At 39.5% G+C, this 19,792-nt stretch overlaps 1 protein-coding gene across 2 annotated transcripts in view; it reads right to left on the bottom strand.

The window, feature by feature from the left end:
- Positions 1-19,792, bottom strand: part of RGS5 (regulator of G protein signaling 5) — a 49,065-nt gene that overhangs the window by 16,563 nt on the left and 12,710 nt on the right. The window contains exon 2 of one of the 2 annotated variants that reach the window (XM_082407476.1): positions 2,964-3,074. The exons of the other annotated variant lie outside the window; for it this stretch is intronic. Within the exon in view, the coding sequence (XP_082263602.1) occupies positions 2,964-3,074 (111 nt within the window). The remainder of the gene's footprint in view (positions 1-2,963; positions 3,075-19,792) is intronic. 2 annotated transcript variants of the gene reach the window in all.

The raw sequence follows: 19,792 nt of genomic DNA, 5'->3' as shown, positions 1-19,792 counted from the left end.
TTATTTTTTGGCACTTAAGTGCCTGTTCAGTTCTCCCTTCCTTCCTGCAACGTGTCTGTTCATGTCCAGTCTCAAGTTCATGGACATTTATTGAGCCCTCCCCCCAGGGCCAACAGTGACTTGGGCACCATGGATGGGGATGCAGATAAATACACCTGCCACTTTTTGATGTCTATCCACTGGCCAAACATTGTGCATCCATCTTTAATCCGCACAGTAAGGCTTACTCTGCAGTTTACCAGGCCGGAGTTTATGTAGGACAACAGTTTGTAATGGTTCTCCCCCGTGCACAGGCTAGGGACTGTTTATGTGTGGAGGTCATTCTAGAGCTATAAAGTGGCAAAACAACAGCAACAACAAAAGGTAGTTAAAATTAGTGACATCAACAGAGAGTAAATGAACATCTAGAATATAAAATAAACTATAAAAATATCTACACCAGCTCTTGAGTATTTTGCAATTGATTATATTATGAGCCATGATAATAGTTACTGTAAACTAAATTTACATGGTCTTGTAACATGTTTATTTTTCATTATGAGGACCTACAGCAGAGCCTTAGGGAATGCTCACATATAGAGGGTGGACAAAAGTGGGAGCCCTTAGAGAGAGAGAAAGCCGCGGGAGAATTCAAAATTAGAAGTTAAGGTGGAGAGTTTTAAGGTTGGCAACTGGTGAGAAGAGTCAAATGCTGTCCACGAGTCAGGAGTTAGCCCTTGGTGATGATGGTTTCAGTTAGGTAGTAAGGTTTAGACCCGACAAAAGGAGTTAAAGAAGAAATTGAAAGCAGTGACTTTCCATTTCTAGAGTTTTCCAGTGTAAGCAAGAGGAAGAGATATGAGTAGAAGGGGTGAGGGGATGGGAGGGTGTTTTTCAGAGTGGAATATGGTACTTGTTTGTTCTAGTGGAAGAGGGTCCAGAGGGAAAAAGAGCAGTTAAGAATACTAAAATGGTAACAGAAGCTGGCCTTGGGTGGTAGGGATATAGGAAACTTTTTTCTGTTTTTTGAAACGGTTCAATTTATTTCTAATAAGAATAAAAATATATTTAAAAAAGAGAAAATGCTTTTTTAAAAAGGGATTGCTTTTTTTAAAAAGATGAGAGGAGTTAAAAATACCTTCCATCTGGAGAAGGTCTATTTTCTCCTCTGAGATTTATGTTCTTCTCCTTGAGAAGAATGTGGGTAAAAAAATACAGAGAAACTTTAAAGTGAGGAGGAGTGAGATCAACCGAGCTCCTGCAGAACACAGTCTTTTCCTGCTTGTTAAAAGGCATGGAAATTTGCCAAATATGAGTGAAATGGGGTTTAGGAGTTTGGAAGAGGATAGGAAAGCTTTGTAATGGTCACTGTTAAAAATGCAGTAGAGATGCACAAATATTCTCTAGGGATAAGAAAGATTTTTCCAAAACAATTCAAACTTCTGGAAGAAAAAGGGGGCTGGAAGACAAGAGAAGAAAATAATCCAATAAATGTCAGCCCCAAGTTATCTTCCAAAACTGTTTCTCTCCAAATCCTTGTTAAGCCAAATAGTTCAAGTGTCTGTGTGGGATATTAAAGCAGAGAATCAAAGCAGGAAATGTAACACTGTATTTATTTTTTAAAAGTTAATTCCAACAGATCAATAACCACCACACTGTTTATTTCAAAATAGACTTTTTGATCTTTTGCTATTATGAAATGTGGTTCTTATTCTCTCCCCGTGCCTGGTGCCTGCCACTCCACATTGAATTAACTTCCCTTTTCTAAACGCAGAATACTCAATTATGCCTCATTTCCGGTTTGGGATCACTGTGAAGCAATAAAAAGAGAATGGAAACATCCACTTAGATTGATGAAAAAACTTTTAAAGGAATAACCTGTCTCTCTATCCCCCAACCAATCCAGCTATATTAATTTGAAGGTCATTTGGAGAAAAGATTGGCCAATTTATACAAATATTAAATTTTAAAAGAAATGGAGGTTAAAAGGGATTCCTATATTTTTACCACACTTCTGTGATCTCTTCAAAGCTTTTAGGTAGTAGAGTGAAGGGGTTTGAATACATTTGGCTTATCTTCTTCCCACTTTCCTTTTTGGTTTTAGCGGTGTCTCTGTTTTAAAGCGAAGATGGAGTGTATCTGTCTAGTCAATGTCGGGCTGTGTAGCTAGTGGAACAACGGTAAACACCGTGAATGCTGTGAGTAGTGTTATTAAGTTAGAGTAATGTCAATGAAATTGTGGGCTATGTTCACTGCCATAACATCGTGAATATTCAGAATTATAGCTTCCCTCCATGCCTAAATTGATAGAAGTATGTGTGGGGGGGGTGGGGCTAGGGACTGCAGAAGTCCTGTCAGGACTATTAATTTATGGACTAGGGAAAAATTGCTTGATGTGCATTAAATATGAGTATCTGGTCAAGTATTCATTCCTCCACTAAGGAACAGAACTCTGGTCCTCTTTTAGACCTTGAAGGGACAATATCTTGGAGAAGAAACCTTTAGGCTTAATAATCTGCCTTGATCTTAGCCTCTTCTTGAGGGAAATGTCACCACTTGTATCTCCCTGCTGAGGAAGTAGCCCTCAGGATATTTCCTGAGCAGGTGAGCATCCAGGGATCATAATTAATTGCATCAGGAATGCTCACCTGACCCAAGGACAGCAAGTGAAAAGGTATTTTTAACCACACTTCCGTGTGATGAGGTGGCTGGTGCCATTTTATAAGATACGGCCTGTTTCTCCAATGATGTCCCAAGATGTGGTCTTATCTTCATTTTTTAAGCATCCTGCCAGTAAGCAATACTATGCTCCATACACGAGAGAGTGAAAAAATTTTCCTATTCACAAACCAACTCTCTGAGTACTCTTATGATCTCCAATGAGTCACTGAAGGGGGTAGTTCTACAGAGGAGGGATGGTGCTATACACTTGAAGAATAGCCATCCTCTGGAGGAAAAGAGTGGAATCCATAATCATGACTCACTTCTGGGTCTTGGCTGGTTTCTCCGCCTTCTCATTGTATGGAATGACAAGGTCACCAGCAGACTCCGGCTTCTGGAGGAGAATTCCCAACTTGATCTTAATCTCCTTGGCCCTGAAAGAAGAGATGTATGAGGGGAAATGGACATCATATGAGCATAAAGATATAAAAAAGAGGTTTCATTCTGTGTCAAAGAAACAAAAATGAGCAAAACCCCATTTCACTGTTTTGGCAGAAAGAATACTAATGTAGAAATTGGGACACCTTGAGTTCTAATAACATTTATCAAGCTCTTAACATGTCCCTGGCTAATATGCATTGTCTCATTTTAATCTTAATTATTGTTTTATATGTATTCTTTCATGTTATATATGGCAGATACTATAGTAGTCCTATTTTACAGGTGAAGAAACTAATGACAGAGAATTCAAATAACTTACTTAAGGTAACCCAGCCAGTATGTGATGGAAATGGACTTGACCCCAAGCTGTCTGACTTTAAGTTTACAGGTGGAACTCACTGTATTGCCTACCAGTCTTCTGAGGGCTCTGGTCCCAGCTCTGCCATTAATTAGACGTATAACATTTGAAAAAGTAATCATGTTTTATTGCCAGACCTCAGTTCCCTCATCCGTAAGATGACAGAGTTAACCTAGATGTTTTTTTTTTCAGCCATTTGTACCTATAAAATTAAATTATTCTGCTTGATGATTACTTCTCTGTAAATTGTTCTTCTTTTATACGGATTTGATTTTTTTCCAACCCCTTGCCCATTGTTCCACAATGACTATTGCAGTATCTTACATGCAGTAAGCCTTCAATAGATGAGTATTAATTACCAACAGACTGACGGCATCGTATTACTCCTTTCTATCTTCAACATTTTAGTGAACAGACATGGTCAGAATTCTGGGCACTTCTCCATCCTAGAATGCAACTGTTTTCATGCCCAGTTCAAAACTAATCTCCTAAGTTACCCATCATTTTATCACAAGTCTGAATTCAAAAACACCAAGCAAATCTTAAGCATTAATCCATATGACAAGCCATTGTATATTGAAAGACCCAAAAAGCTGTCCTTTCACTGTCCCCTTGGCACTTCATACATGCTTTTAAGATAGGGTTTATCATATTGCATTATGGTTACTGATTTATGTGTCTGTTTTCCAAGCTGGATATAAGAACTTTTTGCAGGTGGGAATTGAGTCTTAAATACCTTTCAACCCTGTGCATACCACAAAGCTTGGCAGCATAGTCAATATTCAAAACTATTTGCCAAAGTGAACTAAAACTATCTTGATTTTTGTTCCTCACAAACCTGCCGACATTTATTTCCCAGTCAATGCTGATCATAACCGAAGCCTTACAGAGCTGTGTCGGGATTAGGATATCATGTTGCTGCCAGATAGAGTTTTGTTACTATAAACACACTTTCCTCATCCATTCACACGGAGACAGTGATGAGACAATTTAAATAAATAAAATGTGTGACATTAGCAATTATGGATATTAGGGAGAAAAAGTTAAGGACATATACCGTATAACTTAAAAAAACATAAATATTCAATCATATCATAGGTTCCTTTAGTATAGTAAATGTTATTTTGAAACTCTGATTTAGAATTAGTAACCTCCACAATGTCTTTTCCTTTTCATTTCTTCCTGCCTCTGTTCTTTCCCTAGGACTCGCTCTCCAGCTTAAGCCAACTCAGGTACCACATGACAGCAGATCAAGCTCAGCTGAGCACATTATGGCCGAAACAGAATGTTCTGCTGAGGGAGCTTATATAAAACATGAGAATAAGAATAAGTGTACTTTGATTCCAGGCTCTGCAATTTGCTTAAATTACCTAATGTTAAGTTTTTTCACCTAGAAAGTGGGACTGATAAAATAGTACATACTTATACAATTTTTGTGATGATTAAATATGTTAATGCATGTGAATCACTTAAAGCAGCATTTGGCATGTAATACTGCTTCTTCCAAGTTAGTTCTAACTGCATAATCGTTTTTTTCCAGCCAAACTCAAGCCATGTTCCCTAGCTTTGACTACCAAATTAAAACATTCAGACATTTCCCACATGTTACTAAGAATTAATAAAACTACTGCCTCCCATATTCTACCTCTGGAGACAAGAACTGCCAATTTTATATTTATCTGAAGGATGAAGAAAACAGTATTTGGGGGGGAAAATGTATGCAATATGTGTGGCTACCCTCTGCTGGCCAGTGTATAGTACTACAGCCAGAAGCACCAGGTTCATCTTTTCCATCAAGACATGCTATCCCACCCAGCACTTGAAGAACTCCATCCATAATACCTCTTCTGCTTGCTCCACATGCCCCTCAGTTCCTGCCCATAAGGGGAAGTCGTGAAGCAACTGTTTGAGTTTCACTTGACCCAATAGTTCACTCACCAATATTTAGCTAAAGATTATCTAATGCATGTCTAATGAATGTTTCTCCTGTGCTTGGTAATTTGGTTGGTTCTTTAGATTTTTGTTTTGCATTTTTTTCCCCCATCTCAACTTCTGTTTCTTTTTTCTTTTTCTCTTTTGCTCCATTTGAGCCATTTGCTTTTGTAAAAGCTGGAGAGATATTTGTGTTTGATTGCCTAGTGAAAGAGTAAGTTGGACATGAAGAGGTTATTAGAATGAAGGGGCTGAGCGTTTTTAAATTTCATTTATTCATATTACTTTACTCCTTGATCGTGTTACTGTGTCATCAGTACACAGTAAACAGACAAACTCTCACAGGGTTTTGTCTTTGCCTTCAGGGTACTTACAGCCTATTGAAGTCTCAAGCTTGTGAGCAATCACAAGCAGGTATTAAAGAAGAAGATGCCCAGAGAGCAGCATCTCTCTGGGCATCCAGTGTCCACAAAGGTGAACAGCAGAGCACTGGGGGAGGACCCCAATGTCCACAAGGGTGAGTCAGTGGGGCTTCTCAGAAGAGGCAGGGGTAGAATAGCAGTTAGCCAGGTGGACAAGAAAAGGCTGGGACTTCCGGATAGGAAGAGGATAATGTGCATATCATTTGAAGGGATGCAAAAGTGGTTCTGCATTGCCTGAGTGTAAAGTGTGACTGGAGAGAGAAGAATTCCATGTTAGATGAAGCCTGCTCACTCTGTCTCCCCTTCCTGATGGGAGGATGGATGATGGAGGACCTCTGTATAGTATGCAGCCTTCAGCAAATTTGGTGTGAAAACCAAAACAAGGTAAAACTATTGAAAGATGCCTTCAAAGACTGTCTCTACATGAAGAAGTGGCATCCTGCCTTACAAATCTGTTTCAAATTTTCTTTTGCTAATTCTTTCAGGATGCATTTTCCCATGAAAACACTGTCTATAAATGGTGGTTAAATTCTCCAAGACATCCCACAAAAGACTTTTAAAACCAGAATGAACCAGAACCCTCGTATAATTTTATCTATATCACTATTTAAATTGTCTTTTTGTGGGATAACCTGGAAATCAACTGCCATTTATAACACTGCCCATAGAAAATCAGATTCCACTTCCTCAAAGTAGAGAAACATGCCAGAACATCAGATTACTCTGTTCCTCATACTTCCCCTGGGGATGTAAGGGAGAAAGGAAATGCAGTGCTTCGGAAAATACTTCTCTCTATGGTTTAGTATAGATTCAAACATAGGACGTTAAAATGTTAACGCACATAAGTTGGGAAGACCATTTGGTTGAATTAGGAGTTTGACAGCATACAGGGAATGAATAACATTATTGTCTCTCTTATAAAACAGTGAATGTTTAAAAGCTGAAGAGTTGACCAGTGCTGAGATCCAAACTACTTGAAACATTTTACTCTTTCTGTAGGAATAAACTGTGTTACTATGTTTGTTTTTCTCCTTAAGAGTTCCTGGAATAATATTTCATTCCCCCCTCTCCCCTTCCTCCCCACCATAGGGACATATCCAAATATGGGAATGAAAAAAAAAAACAACAACAAATGGAAAATCAAGCAAAACAGAAGCTCAAAGCTTCCATTTTATTTCCTCCTTTAAAAATAAGCCTGAATGTATCTGACATTCATTTAATGTCAAAAACAACCCCATCCAGAGAAGAAAACTTTTTAATGTGTTTATGATTTCAGTTCAGTCCTTGGCTCTATTTGACCGCCCACCAGGCAGTTTTCCGGGCTACATTATATTAATGCTTGTTAACAAGAAACAATTTGTATCTCTTCTCATCTCACCCCCAACCTTGTTATCCTTTGGTTTTACAAAGAAAAACTTGTTTTGAAATAAAATCATTGGAAATTCCTGGGTGAAATTTTAATTAAGGGTTCAGAGGAAGATAATCCATTCACTAGATGGCTCACATTAGTGATTTCAAACTGAAAAGAGTTTGAATAATTGTAGGGTTGTGCAATTTTAAATCTGTGCCCTGTGTGGGTATGCTTTCAAAAGGCCCTGGGCCACCTCTTTCCTTCCGACTAATTGGTGAATTGAGGTGAAAGTTATTACCTTAGGATGAATAGTGTGGAAAATAGTACAAGCAATCACTAAAACAAAAACATAGCAGAATTTTTAAAAATACAATTTTACTCAAGTAAAATTTATCAGTAACCAGCTATATATAGAGTCCTGTGCTCGGTGTTTCAAGGATTACAAAGACGTTCCTTGCTTCAGAGACACGTGGAACAAGGGAATGTAGGACACATACATGTAAACTATATGCTAGATATTTTTCTAGTCATTGATAAAAGTGGAGGGGATATATTAATAAAAGAACATAGACCCTAGCCTCAAGGAGCTCAAATGTGATAACATGAAGATAGTGTAATAGGAGACACATGCTTTAACAGCTGCCCCTACTATATTCTCAGAGGCCTCTGTATTTTTCCTTCATGGTCCTCATCAATTTGCATTATGTCTCTGTGTATTTATTTGAGTACTGTCTGTCTCTCCCATTAGAATGTCAGGTCCCCAAGAGCAGGGTCAATATCTGTTTTGATACACAGCTCCAGTCTCAGCACTTAGCCCAGGTCCTGCCACTTAACAGACATGCAATAAATATTTACTATATAAATTGATGAATCAGCAAACGAATGAATGAATTGAATTGCTAGGTTATAGTAAAACTGCATTTTGGGGTGGGTGGGTGAAGTATTAGGGTGTAGCACAAAATAAGCCATCGAGGACTAAGACGTCTCTGATTTGGTTAACTGCAGAGAGGTAGTGTCATTAAATGACTACAAGGACTCTACCTGAACTCGATTTCTGTCTGTTAGAGAAGCTGGAAATAGACGAATGGGGGCTGAAACGGAGTATCCTCTTCAGTCCCTCACACCAGATAGGACAAACTCTGATGAGAAGAGGCAGGGAGGGTAATTACAGTCTCTCAGTCTGATCAGAATACATCATGAGACCAAATTGATCAGGATTTACTTAAACAGAAGTATTCCAGAGGCACAGACTAGTTCTGAGATTGGACATATGTCGGGAACAGCCAGGAAGGAAGACAGGATGGAGAAAAATTGGGAAGTATATAGGACAGCGGGTTTAGGACACATTTCTGAAAGAGGTGTTCCAACCTGTCCCCTGTCAGGGACAATCCAATTTAAATCCAATCCAACTTAAATCTGTGTTGCAGATGCCCCCTGCTGGACATGGGAAATTGTGAGCATCAGTGAAAAAGAGCAGATCTGTTCCAGGCCGCTGCCTTCTGAAGAAATACCACAAAGCTTGTTTCTACAGGAGCAAAAAGGACATGCTTTTTCTTGGCTCCAAAAAATGTGATAAATACCCATTAAAGATAAATAAAAGTTCCTAAAACACTTGTTAGCAACAAGATTCCACAGCTGGAGAGTACTACAGCCGGATCTGAAAAGCAGAGGAAGAAATGAGCTTTCTAAGTTCTTTTCAGCCAAGATCTGAGTCACGTAGACAGAACCCCAGCAGATGCTGATGGAGAGAAGGGAGGCCAGAGGACTTATGTCCACTGTGCTGGACCCATCTAGAGAGATTCATTTGGTTCAACAGTGGAAAAGCCTTCTTGTTGACTGCTCATTGAAAACTTGAGATCAATGGAGTTTGTTACCGATAGATGGCTCATGAGACACAAGGTGATCTTGAAAACCCTTAGTAGAATATAAGGAAACATCTGTGGAAAATCAGGTCAATTCTAGAACTGAAATTCTCAACTCCCCAGGATCCTCCATACATGGCCCCTTAAAATCAAGATTGACTCTGAAGTGCAGGGGGAAGCCCCTCCAGGGTCATTTTGGTGGAGAGAGAATGTATGAGTTTGGCATCTACCATTTTCCTGAATTAACCTACTGCTATTTGAACTAAAGAAAATCCACCCATTGCTTATGTTTTAGCAGAAAATGAAAAAGTAGTTTACTAATGCAATGTGATATCATGTTAAAAGTCTGTATTTTTTTATCTGACATATAAATATATGATACATTATGAAAAATGACTCTAGGTTAGTTAATATGAAATACTCCTCAGTGGTCCAAATGATAGAAAGATGAAGAAAATGCTAAAGAATATACGGTATTATTATTATTCATGCATTAGGATATAACTCCAGAAATGACAGCTCTGTTTCCAAACACAATTGAATCATTCCCTGGTAGAGATTTAGGTTTTCACTTATATTAATCATGAATTAAATAACAAGCCATGTCAAACTGTAAGATGGTTGAAAAAATGGAATTGACGGGGACTTCCCTGGTGGTGCAGTGGTTAAGAATCCACCTGCCAATGCAGGGGACACAGGTTCGATCCCTGGGCCAGGAAGATCGCACATGTCACGGAGCGACTAAGTCCGTGCGCCACAACTACTGAGCCTGCGCTCTAGAGCCTGCGAGCCACCACTACTGAGCTCGCATGCCACAACTACTGAAGCCTGCATACCTAGAGCCCATGCTCCACAACAAGAGAAGCCACCACAATGAGAAGCCCGCACACCACAACGAAGAGTAGCCCCCGCTCTCTGCAACTAGAGAAAGCCGCATGCAGCAATGAAGATCCAACGCAGCCAAAAATAAAAATAAATTAATTAAAAAAAAAAAAATTGACAATGTCAGTTGTGTCAAATGTGTGCATAGAAGTCACTTTTGTCTATATAACCTTCCAACACAGTATTTTCTAACCTCTTCTTTCAGTAAGTTCTCTTAATGATAGCTATTTTCATTATGTTCAAGCTCTTACCTCAACTACCCCAGATTAATTCGTCACCAGGACCCCTCACAGGCAACCTGCTGTAAAAGACGAGGGATTCCGTGTACAAGCTTACTGACTTGGTTTCATAGGATCACAGTTGAGATTGAGAAGACTGGCCTCAATAGCTTCTCCTTTTGCTCACTTATTTTTTCAACAAATTAAAAGTATGCTTATTAAATGCTTGCCATGTGCCGTAGACTATTACAGGTTTTTAAATCCCCAGTGAAACAAAAAGACAAGAGCCTCTCATGGAGTTTATATTTCAGTTGGGCAAGACAAACACAAAATAAGGAATCCAAACAATGAAATGAAACATTTCAGCTGCTTGTAATTGCTACAGTGTGACACTGGGTAAGCGTTAGCTTCAGCTACTTGCTCTAATCACAGTGGCAGTCAGCAGGCTTGTGAAAAAGGCCCCACTCCAAAGGCGGCTGATGTTAAGTACCTCAGCTGTCTTTATAGAGAGCAATACCAGTTGCTTTGTCAATTAGCAGAGCATATTAGAAGTGAGTTTTCACATGTAGGTTTGTTCAATAGGGAATGGGCTCTCTCCAGTCATAATAATGATATTCAAGTCATTTGTACTAGAGACACTATTGTGGAAACTCACACCCACTCCATAGAAAGGTTGTAAGAATGTGAATAGTTCTTCACTCTTAGAGATGGCACCTGTGGCTTGATCCCTAAGCAGTCCTATATCTAGGCCTTGATACAGAGATTTCTTGTTGCCTGATACCAGCTACAAAGATCTTAGCATCCAACCTCGGAATATTATTGTCAGAGTGAAATTTTCCTACACGTTATAGTTGGAGCACAAAGAATTATGCCTTTATTGAGATTACAGAACCAGTTGTATAAATATTTTGCACCAACTTGTTAGTAACTATCTGCCTAAGTAAGTACGGAACAATTGGGTTTCATTATATATATGGTGGTCTTGCTTTCATTAGCTGGTAGTGAAGTTGTGGAGAAATAACTAACCATCACCCACCACTAACCATTAATAGCTACAGTTATCTCCCAAAAAGAACCTAAGAGTTGGATATGAATAAATTGATTTAGGCTAGTTTTCAATAGCCACTTACAATCTATGCGACCTTATGCAAGCTATATAATGCCTCTCGGCCTCAGTTCCGTCATTTGTAAAATGAAGATAACATTAGTACCTGCTGTAAAAAGTTTCCGGGTGGAGTTCATGAGATGATGCATGTAAAAGTCAGCCCAGTGCCTGGCACATAAATAGCATGTCATACATGGTCACCATCATCACCATCATCAGCATTTCTACTTATTTAATACCTATCTCATACCACTTAGTGGTACAGTTTATAGCAGTTTCCCTTAACTTCTGGCGTATTAATATTTGATTGCATTAAGCTCATTTTCTCTTCATTGGATGAGTGAATTATATGCCTTAAACAGTACTTTCCTGGCAAAAAGCCAGAAGCAATTTCTGGAGACTCTGTACTGGGGAAGATAGGAGGAAAACTACATGTTAAAAGCCAGTAAGGTATTGGGCTGCAAAGCAAAGACGAAAAAAGAAAGCGAGGCCCTGACTCACTTAGCAGCAGTGGGGAAAAGTCTATCTTCGCAGCACCTTTGTTTACTCCCTGTCAGTCAAATGTAGGCTGGATGTAGGCAGGTTAATAGAGCCTGGCCCTACTTGATGATGTATCCTCTGCCTCCATCACCTGGGGTAGAAACACACTCTGTCTCCCCACATCCCTGATATTTCCAAGTGTCGAAGACCATGTGAGGTCACTGGACTTTCATTTTAATCACAGGATCCCTGAATCTAGGTGCAAGCACGCCAGCTGTGGGCAAGAGTTCACTCCTCACGGCACACAGGCAGAAAACAGGTGGCCTGTAGCAACTCTTAAAAGTAATAATAGGGCTTCCCTGGTGGTGCAGTGGTTGAGAATCTGCCTGCCAATGCAGGGGACACGGGCTCGAGCCCTGGTCTGGGAAGATCCCACATGCCGCGGAGCAACTGGGCCCGTGAGCCACAATTACTGAGCCTGCGCGTCTGGAGCCTGTGCTCCGCAACAAGAGAGGCCGCGATAGTGAGAGGCCTGCGCACCGCGATGAAGAGTGGCCCCCGCTTGCCACAACTAGAGAAAGCCCTCGCACAGAAACGAAGAGCCAACACAGCCATAAATAAATAAATAAATAAATAAATAAATAAGGATAAGCCCAACTTTAAAAAAAAAAAAAAAAAGTAATAATAATAACGTATAACATATTAAGGTACTGAGGTGTTAATTCATGTTTTCCTCTACTTATAGTTTTTCTTCTGACTTTCAAGAAGGTAGCTAGGCATTTGTGCTTTCTTACCTCTGAGGGAGTTGTGTTGTGAGGCCGAAAGCAGGTATTGATTGAAGATGGCATCCCATTTCTGGCCTTTGTTTTCCAGGACCCTAAACTCACTGGGGAGATATGCTGGCTTCGTCCCAAAGAGAAGGATTGCTTTTGATGAGTGGTAAAGGAAGAGGCAGAAAAAACAGAGAGGGAAAATAGGGAATCCCTGCGACAAGGTCAGAAGACTGTGGTTTAGGGTTCTCTAACTAATCGACACCCCACTCTCCCCTGTCACACACACCTTTGTGGGACTCCAGGGAGGTGGGGGGATCACAGAGGGGGATAGTTATATGCTGCCCATAATGAGACTTCGCCCTTAGCCCCAGAGCTCCCAGCTTTACCCAAGCTGATACCCAGACCCAAGCAAGAGTTCCTGGAATGACTTTAAGGCACAGTGATGCTTCAAACAAGAAAGATAGGGCTTCCCTGGTGGCGCAGTGGTTGAGAGTCTGCCTGCCAATGCGGGGGACACGGGTTCGAGCCCTGGTCTGGGAAGATCCCACATGCCACGGAGCAACTGGGCCCGTGAGCCACAATTACTGAGCCTGCGCGTCTGGAGCCTGTGCTCCGCAACAAGAGAGGCCGCGATGGTGAGGGGCCCGCGCACCGCGATGAAGAGTGGTCCCCGCTTGCCGCAACTAGAGAGAGCCCTCACACAGAAACGAAGACTCAACACAGTCATAAATAAATAAATAAAAGAACGTGAATTTCTTTAAAAAAAAAAAACAAGAAAGATATAAATAATGATATATCCATTGAAAAACTGTTCAAAAGTCAGCCACCTCTAAGTGTGAAAAAGCCCTCACAAAAAAACCAGGAGGGTTCAGGAGAACTTACTAACCGTATGGTGATAAAACCATGGAAATAGTGAACTAAATGTGGCCAACTTTCCATTGCTGAAGAAAATTCATCAAGAAAAGACAAAACCAGCTGTTTTGAATAACAGCTAAGTCATATGACAACTGGATCTGTCCAGATGATTTCATAAGATACTTTCCAGATCTTGAATCCATTATTATAGTCACAAGCAGCATGTTGGATTGTGTTCAATCTCTCCACGACCTTGGCAGAGAAAATGTCCAACTCTTAATTGTGGCAAAGCTCCCGTCTCAGGTTATATAACTGGAAGAGTTTGCAAAGCAAGTAGGATACGGGTCAAAGAGGTTGTTCCCAGAGAGAAAGTGAAGTGAAACATTGAGGTATTCCCCAGAGAATGTAGCTAATGCCAACACTAAGCAATTTTTCCTAAAAGGCAATAGACAGTATAGCACAGTGGTTAAGGGCATGAATGTTGAAGCCAAACTGACCAGATTTATCTTATTGCATGTGTGACTTTGGGCAAATTTCTAAGCCTCAGTTTTCTCATCTGTAAATTGGAGATGATAATGGTACCTACCTCAAAAGGTTCTTATGTTGATGAAATTAGTTATTATATGTGAAGCACTTACATTAATGCCTAGCACATTAACAATGCACTCCATAAATGACAGGGTGTGTTATTTACTATTATTATTATTATTATTATTAATCTTACAGAAAATCCTGTGCCAATGAAGGAACATTTACACACAAAAAAACATATAACATATTGCGTAACAGTAGGAAGGAAATTTAGGAAAGAAACAGTAAACATGGTAATATTTGCCCTTAACTAAACCCTATTTTCAACTCAGCCACTAATTTGCTCTGTGATCTTAAGAAAGTTATCTGAGTTCTCTTGTCTTCAGTGAAAAATAAGAAAAGAGAGAGAGGAAGGAAAGATGGAAGGAAGGAAGGAAGGGAGGAAAGAAGGCAGGAAGGAGGGAGAGAAAGAAGGAAGGGAGGGAGGAAGGGAGGGAGGGAGGAAGGAAGGAAGGGAGGGAGGGAAGGAGGAAGGAAGGAGGAAGGGAGGAAGGAAACAAGTTTAGTGAGAAAACCTCTAATATCTTCTCTAGCTATTATAAACTAAGACTTCAAGGTCATCACAGTCAACATCTTGAGAATATAAATGAGAAAGCGAGGACCTGAGCTGTGAAATGACTTGTGAATGGTACCATAGATTCCTTTTCTATTCTGTCCTCCTTCCCAACATCCCATGTTTATCTGTAATTACAATATTCTCCTTCCCATAACTTATAAACTCTCTGATTCACATTAAACTGTTTGTCTTCTTCATTCCCAGTAGCTAATCTATCACAAATGTTGTTCTTTCTTCCTAGAAAATTCTTTTAAATGTGCCTTTTCCTCTCCATATCAAAATTTAGCACCTTTCTCCAGGCCTGAGTTACTGGGACATCCCACCTTACCATTTCCTTCTTCCTACTTGAATACATCCTGCACTCACTACCAGAGTACAAGCACTTTCCTACTTGCTTGCAATGGCTTTCTATTATTTACCATGAAGTTTCTCAAACTTGAATATATACCCCAATCACCAGGAAGTCTGGTTAAAACACAGATTTCTCAGCCCCATCCCAGAGTTTCTCATTCAAGAGGTCAGAAGAGGGACCGGAGAATTTATATCTCTGGTCCCAGGACCACACTTCTGAAAACTGCTGATCAACTGATGCAGTTTCAAACATCACTTTCTTGCTTCCAAAGTCCTCCACTTCTAAGCTTATTTCCCTTGGTTCCCCATAACTACTTGTATAGCTAGTCCCATTGGCTTCCTCCTTAACCTGACTCCTGATTTCCACCCATATGACAATTAAAACTCTTCTAATGCTCTAGGACCAGAACAATCTCACTTTTTTTCCTGAAACCTCTGTAACTGCAAAAGCCTAGAGTGCTTTCTCTCTCCTCTAACATAAGATCACAAAACAGAGGCATATTTAATGGACCTTACAGAGCTTTTAATTTGCCCTACCCTTATTTTAAAAGTAGAAAAATTGAGGTTTGTGTAAATTAAAATATTTTTCAAAGATCTCATACGATGTTATTCTTAGATTTCTAGTAAGTTGCAGAGCAAGGGATAGAATACTTTCCTTCTGCTAAAGTTATGGACAGCACATTTTCACCCAATTACTCTACTTTCTCGTGAATGCATGTCTAAGAGTTCCATGTGTATGTACTCCCAGTGAGATAACAAGCCCATTGAGGGTGGGTACCATATTTTACTTCTTTGGTCTCCCAGAGAATCTAGAAAATAACTTTAAAGTTGCTTTAACTCCTAGGATGGTATAGAGGATAAAAGTACAGTTCTATACTGCTTTCGTTTATATTCCAACTCTTACTTACTAGTGGAGTGACTTTGGGCAAGTTACTTAAATTCTAAGCTTCTAATTGTCTATGTAAAATAGTGACAATACAGTTCCCACCTCACATATATATTATAGAGCTAAATACATTAAGGCATTAAAGTGTTTAGAAGAGCAATTAGCACATAGTAAATATTCCTTAAAAGTTACCTATTATTATTACTGGTCTACTGTATTTGTCCTACTATCCTATCACAGCATCTTGCACATGGGTGTTGGATAATGTTTATTGAATAAATAGAATAGAATAGAACTCAACAAAGATCTTTTTGACTGACATGCAAGATAAACTCCTTTCAGAAAGTCTCCACCTTGACATAATGCAACTAATTCTGAAAGCATAGAGGATATGCATTTCTGGACAGCACTCCTACAGAGAGACAAAGAAAGCAAATTTGGAGACCTCTGCTGCTGCCTAGCATAGCTCAGAGTTACATTATAATATCACCAGCCTTGTGCTGCTATTTTAAAATGAAAAAAAAAAAAAAGTATTGTTTTTCCCAAGCACTGGCTACTCCCTACTCAAGGATTCCCGTGGAAATTGAGATAATTCCCATGCTTTTATGGCCTGTCTCTGACATAGTCATCACTCAGAGTAGGTTATTAGGGGTAATGAAAGAGACAGTGGAGGAACAAGACAGACAGGGTAGAAGTCTTTTTTTCCCTTTGACCTTAAATTCTCTGTCTTATTCAAAATATTGTTGGCAGGATTTCTGGACTTTCTGTAATTCAGTTTGGAAGCCAGATAATGAACAGTGGGAAACTGGTCTTCAAGTTGAGGAAGACAGAAATTTGTGGTTTATTTTGAGCTCCAAAGGTGGAGGGGTCAGAAGGCATTCCCACGAGACCCTCTCTGAACACTGGTGTGACCCATAGTCTTTGAACATCTCCATCTCATTCTGTTTTAAATTATAAAGAAGAACTTTCTAGAATGAAGTTTCTAGTTGTACATGGACTTTAGCTGTTTTATATCTTATAAAAGCAGGAAATAAAAGTGGTAATAAAGAGTATCAGAAAAGAGGGAAAGAAAGAGGAGTAAAGTAAAATTTACCTAAACCTTAACCAACATGAACATATATTACATCACTTAATAAAACTACAGTTCCCAAAACTTAGTGTGTCCGCTGGCAATGAATTTATGTAATAGATACAAGTTCATTGCCTTGAATAATCAGAACACTTGGTCAACATTTATCTTTGCCAAATTATTACGTGTTGAGCAAAATAATGACATAACGATGAGGAATAAGAGGACCGTTCCTTCTCTGAAGTACAGAATTATATTTCAAACCATTTCTTCTCTCCCTCCCCTAACATACTGTAGCAATACCTTATTATTCTCAAGATTTCTATTTTCAAGAATTATCTATTTATTGCTTCATAAATTCACTTATCCATTCACTTATCAGACTCTAATAGAGCAGCCACTGTTTGTCAGGCAGTGTACCAGATAGTATGGGGAGTGCTTTACAAAATTAATAAGAGATTGTTCCAGACCTCAAGTAGTTCCCATTTTATAAAGAAGATATATGTACAGTTGTCACTCAGTATCTGCAGAAGATTGGTTCCAGGACCCCTACTCCCCACGGATATAAAAATCTGCAAGTACTCAAACATTTTATTTTCATATAAAATAGTGTAGTACTTGCATATAACCTACACACATCTTCCTATGTACTTTAAATCATCTCTAGATTACATATACTACCTAATACAATATGCATGTCATGTAAATAGTTGGAAATACAATGTAAATGCTATCAAAATATTTGCCAGCACTTAGCAGATCCATGTTTTTCTTTGTGGAGCTTTCTTGATATTTTTTCACATGCCTTTGATCCCTGGTTGGTTGAATCTGCAGAACCCTCAGGGATGACGGGCCAATTACATACATAGTTTTATTCAGATGCAGCTATGACAGATAGATTGAGTCCCAGGTTTGAAATTGGCATCCCAGAACTCAGGCATGTGGAGTGTATTGTCTGACCTTGGACCAGATGTTTAACTTATCTGTGCTTCTTTATTGGTAAAATAGTAATGTTGATAATATCTACCTTGCAGGGTTAGACTAAGAATTAAATTAGATAATGTCAAATACCTAACCAAAGTTGAATCTGAGGAAAGTTGGTTAAGAAGCGATAAGAAATACAGGGACAATGAAAAAGTTCTGTGAGAGTTCAAGGGATGAATTGTTAGCTTCTCCATGAAGGAGAAAAGAGAAAGCTTCTCAGAAGGGTTGAGATTTGGGGATGTATGATTTGGTTGGAATCCTGTGTGATCAGAGAGGAGAGGGTATTGGTTGGATCCCAAAGCAGCTGCTCTCTTCCTGTCTTTCTCCCAGCTCCCCAGGGATCCTTCCAAAAGTTTAATATGGAAGTCCCCATCTTCCTAATGTTTTCTAAAAATTCCAAAGATGCTTTCAAGGTCCATGCATATGTCACAGGTCAATGCATATGTTATTGCATTCCATGCAATGCTGGAAACTTCTCTCCAGCATTCTTATAGCATTCCCTCATTTTTCTCCCAATGAGCAATGAATTCTGACCTGTGGCACTCACACATCAAGGCTTGGTGAACAGGGATCCTTCCAATTGTGTGGTTATTGGGATAGGAGTTACTAAGTTAGAAGTCTGGGTGCTGGGTGGGGACAGGGTCCAGGAACCAAGCAGATGGTCACCTAGCTGCTGTGCTGCAAGAAAGATGCAAAGCAGCTGTCTTTGAACTGAGCTCTCTCCTCTAGATTGAACACATAGCAATCTTAGACAAATGCAAATGTAATTTTATGTACTGCAGATGCAAATCACAGCTGATAGGAGACCATCAGCTATAAAATGCAACAAGAGAAAAAAGACCCGAGGATTTGGGGAAGCAGGCCCAGAGAGCGTGCTAGGGACGTCCCACAGAAAAAAGAAGGAAAGAACAATGCCTTCTATAGGGAAAGTATCTAGTTAACCCTTTGAGACGTAGCCTGCAACATGAGAAATTTTCAATTAAGATGACAGAAGAATGGTCTGCAGAGCATAGAAACAGGCATAGAAGGAGAAGGGGGAGCGAGTCACATGACAGAAGTTCCATTCTCATGTCTTCCTTGGTGGTAGGCTAAATAAAAGCTCCCCAAGATGTCTACATCCTAATCCCTGGGACATGTGGATATGTTGCTTTATGTGGCAAAAGGAATTTTGCAGATGTGATAAAGTTAAGGAACTTTAGGTAGAGAGATTATCCTGGATTATCTGGATGGGCCCAATGTAATCACAAGGGTCCTTGTAAGGGGAAGGCAAGAGGGTCAGAGTCTGAAAGCAATGTGTCAATGGAAGCAGAGCGAGAGATATTGGAAGATGCTACACTGTTGGCTTTGAAGATCAAGGATGGAGCCATGAGCCAAGGAATGTAGCTGTCTTCCAGATGTTAGACAAAGCAAGAAAATGACTTCTTCCCTAGACCCCCCCAGAAAGAATGCTGCCCTAGGACCCATTTTAGACTTCTACTTTCCAGAACTATTTGAGAATAAATTTGCATTGTTTTAAGCTACTAAGTTTCTGGCAGTTGTTACAGCAGCAATAGGAACCAAATATATCCTCTCTTAGCTTGTTTTTCAGACTCGATTCACTACAGAAAATAGACTTAAGGTAGTCAGACTTTTCTCATCCCCATTTTACTTTTCTATTTTCAGTTAACAGTTAATCTCAATTCTTTTCACCTTTACTGAATGGTCTATATTTCAACATTTAGTTTTCTGAATTTCCTCCCTAGACCGGCTATGCTTTTCTGATCTTTCTCCTTCTCTCCTAGCCCCAGAAGCTCAAACCAGACACGGCATTCTATAGGTTTCACTTTCATGGCATAGCTAACTAGAAGTTATTCCCTAGAGTCTTGTGTTTGGCAGTTACAGTTGGGCTGTTTTTTTTTTTTTTTGAAATCAAATTAATTTAGTAACTATAAAACTATCAGGAAAGTCAGGATAAGGTGTTCTGACTTGACATTATCTAAGAATTCCTAAAGGAGAAGACCTGAGTTCAGAGGAAAAAACTCATTGCCTACTCCTAA

The sequence above is a fragment of the Balaenoptera borealis genome (assembly GCF_965194805.1).
Source record: "Balaenoptera borealis genome assembly, chromosome: 1".
NCBI lineage: Eukaryota > Metazoa > Chordata > Mammalia > Artiodactyla > Balaenopteridae > Balaenoptera > Balaenoptera borealis.
Note: the sequence above shows the minus strand (reverse complement) of the source record. Positions and strands in the feature narration are given on the sequence as shown.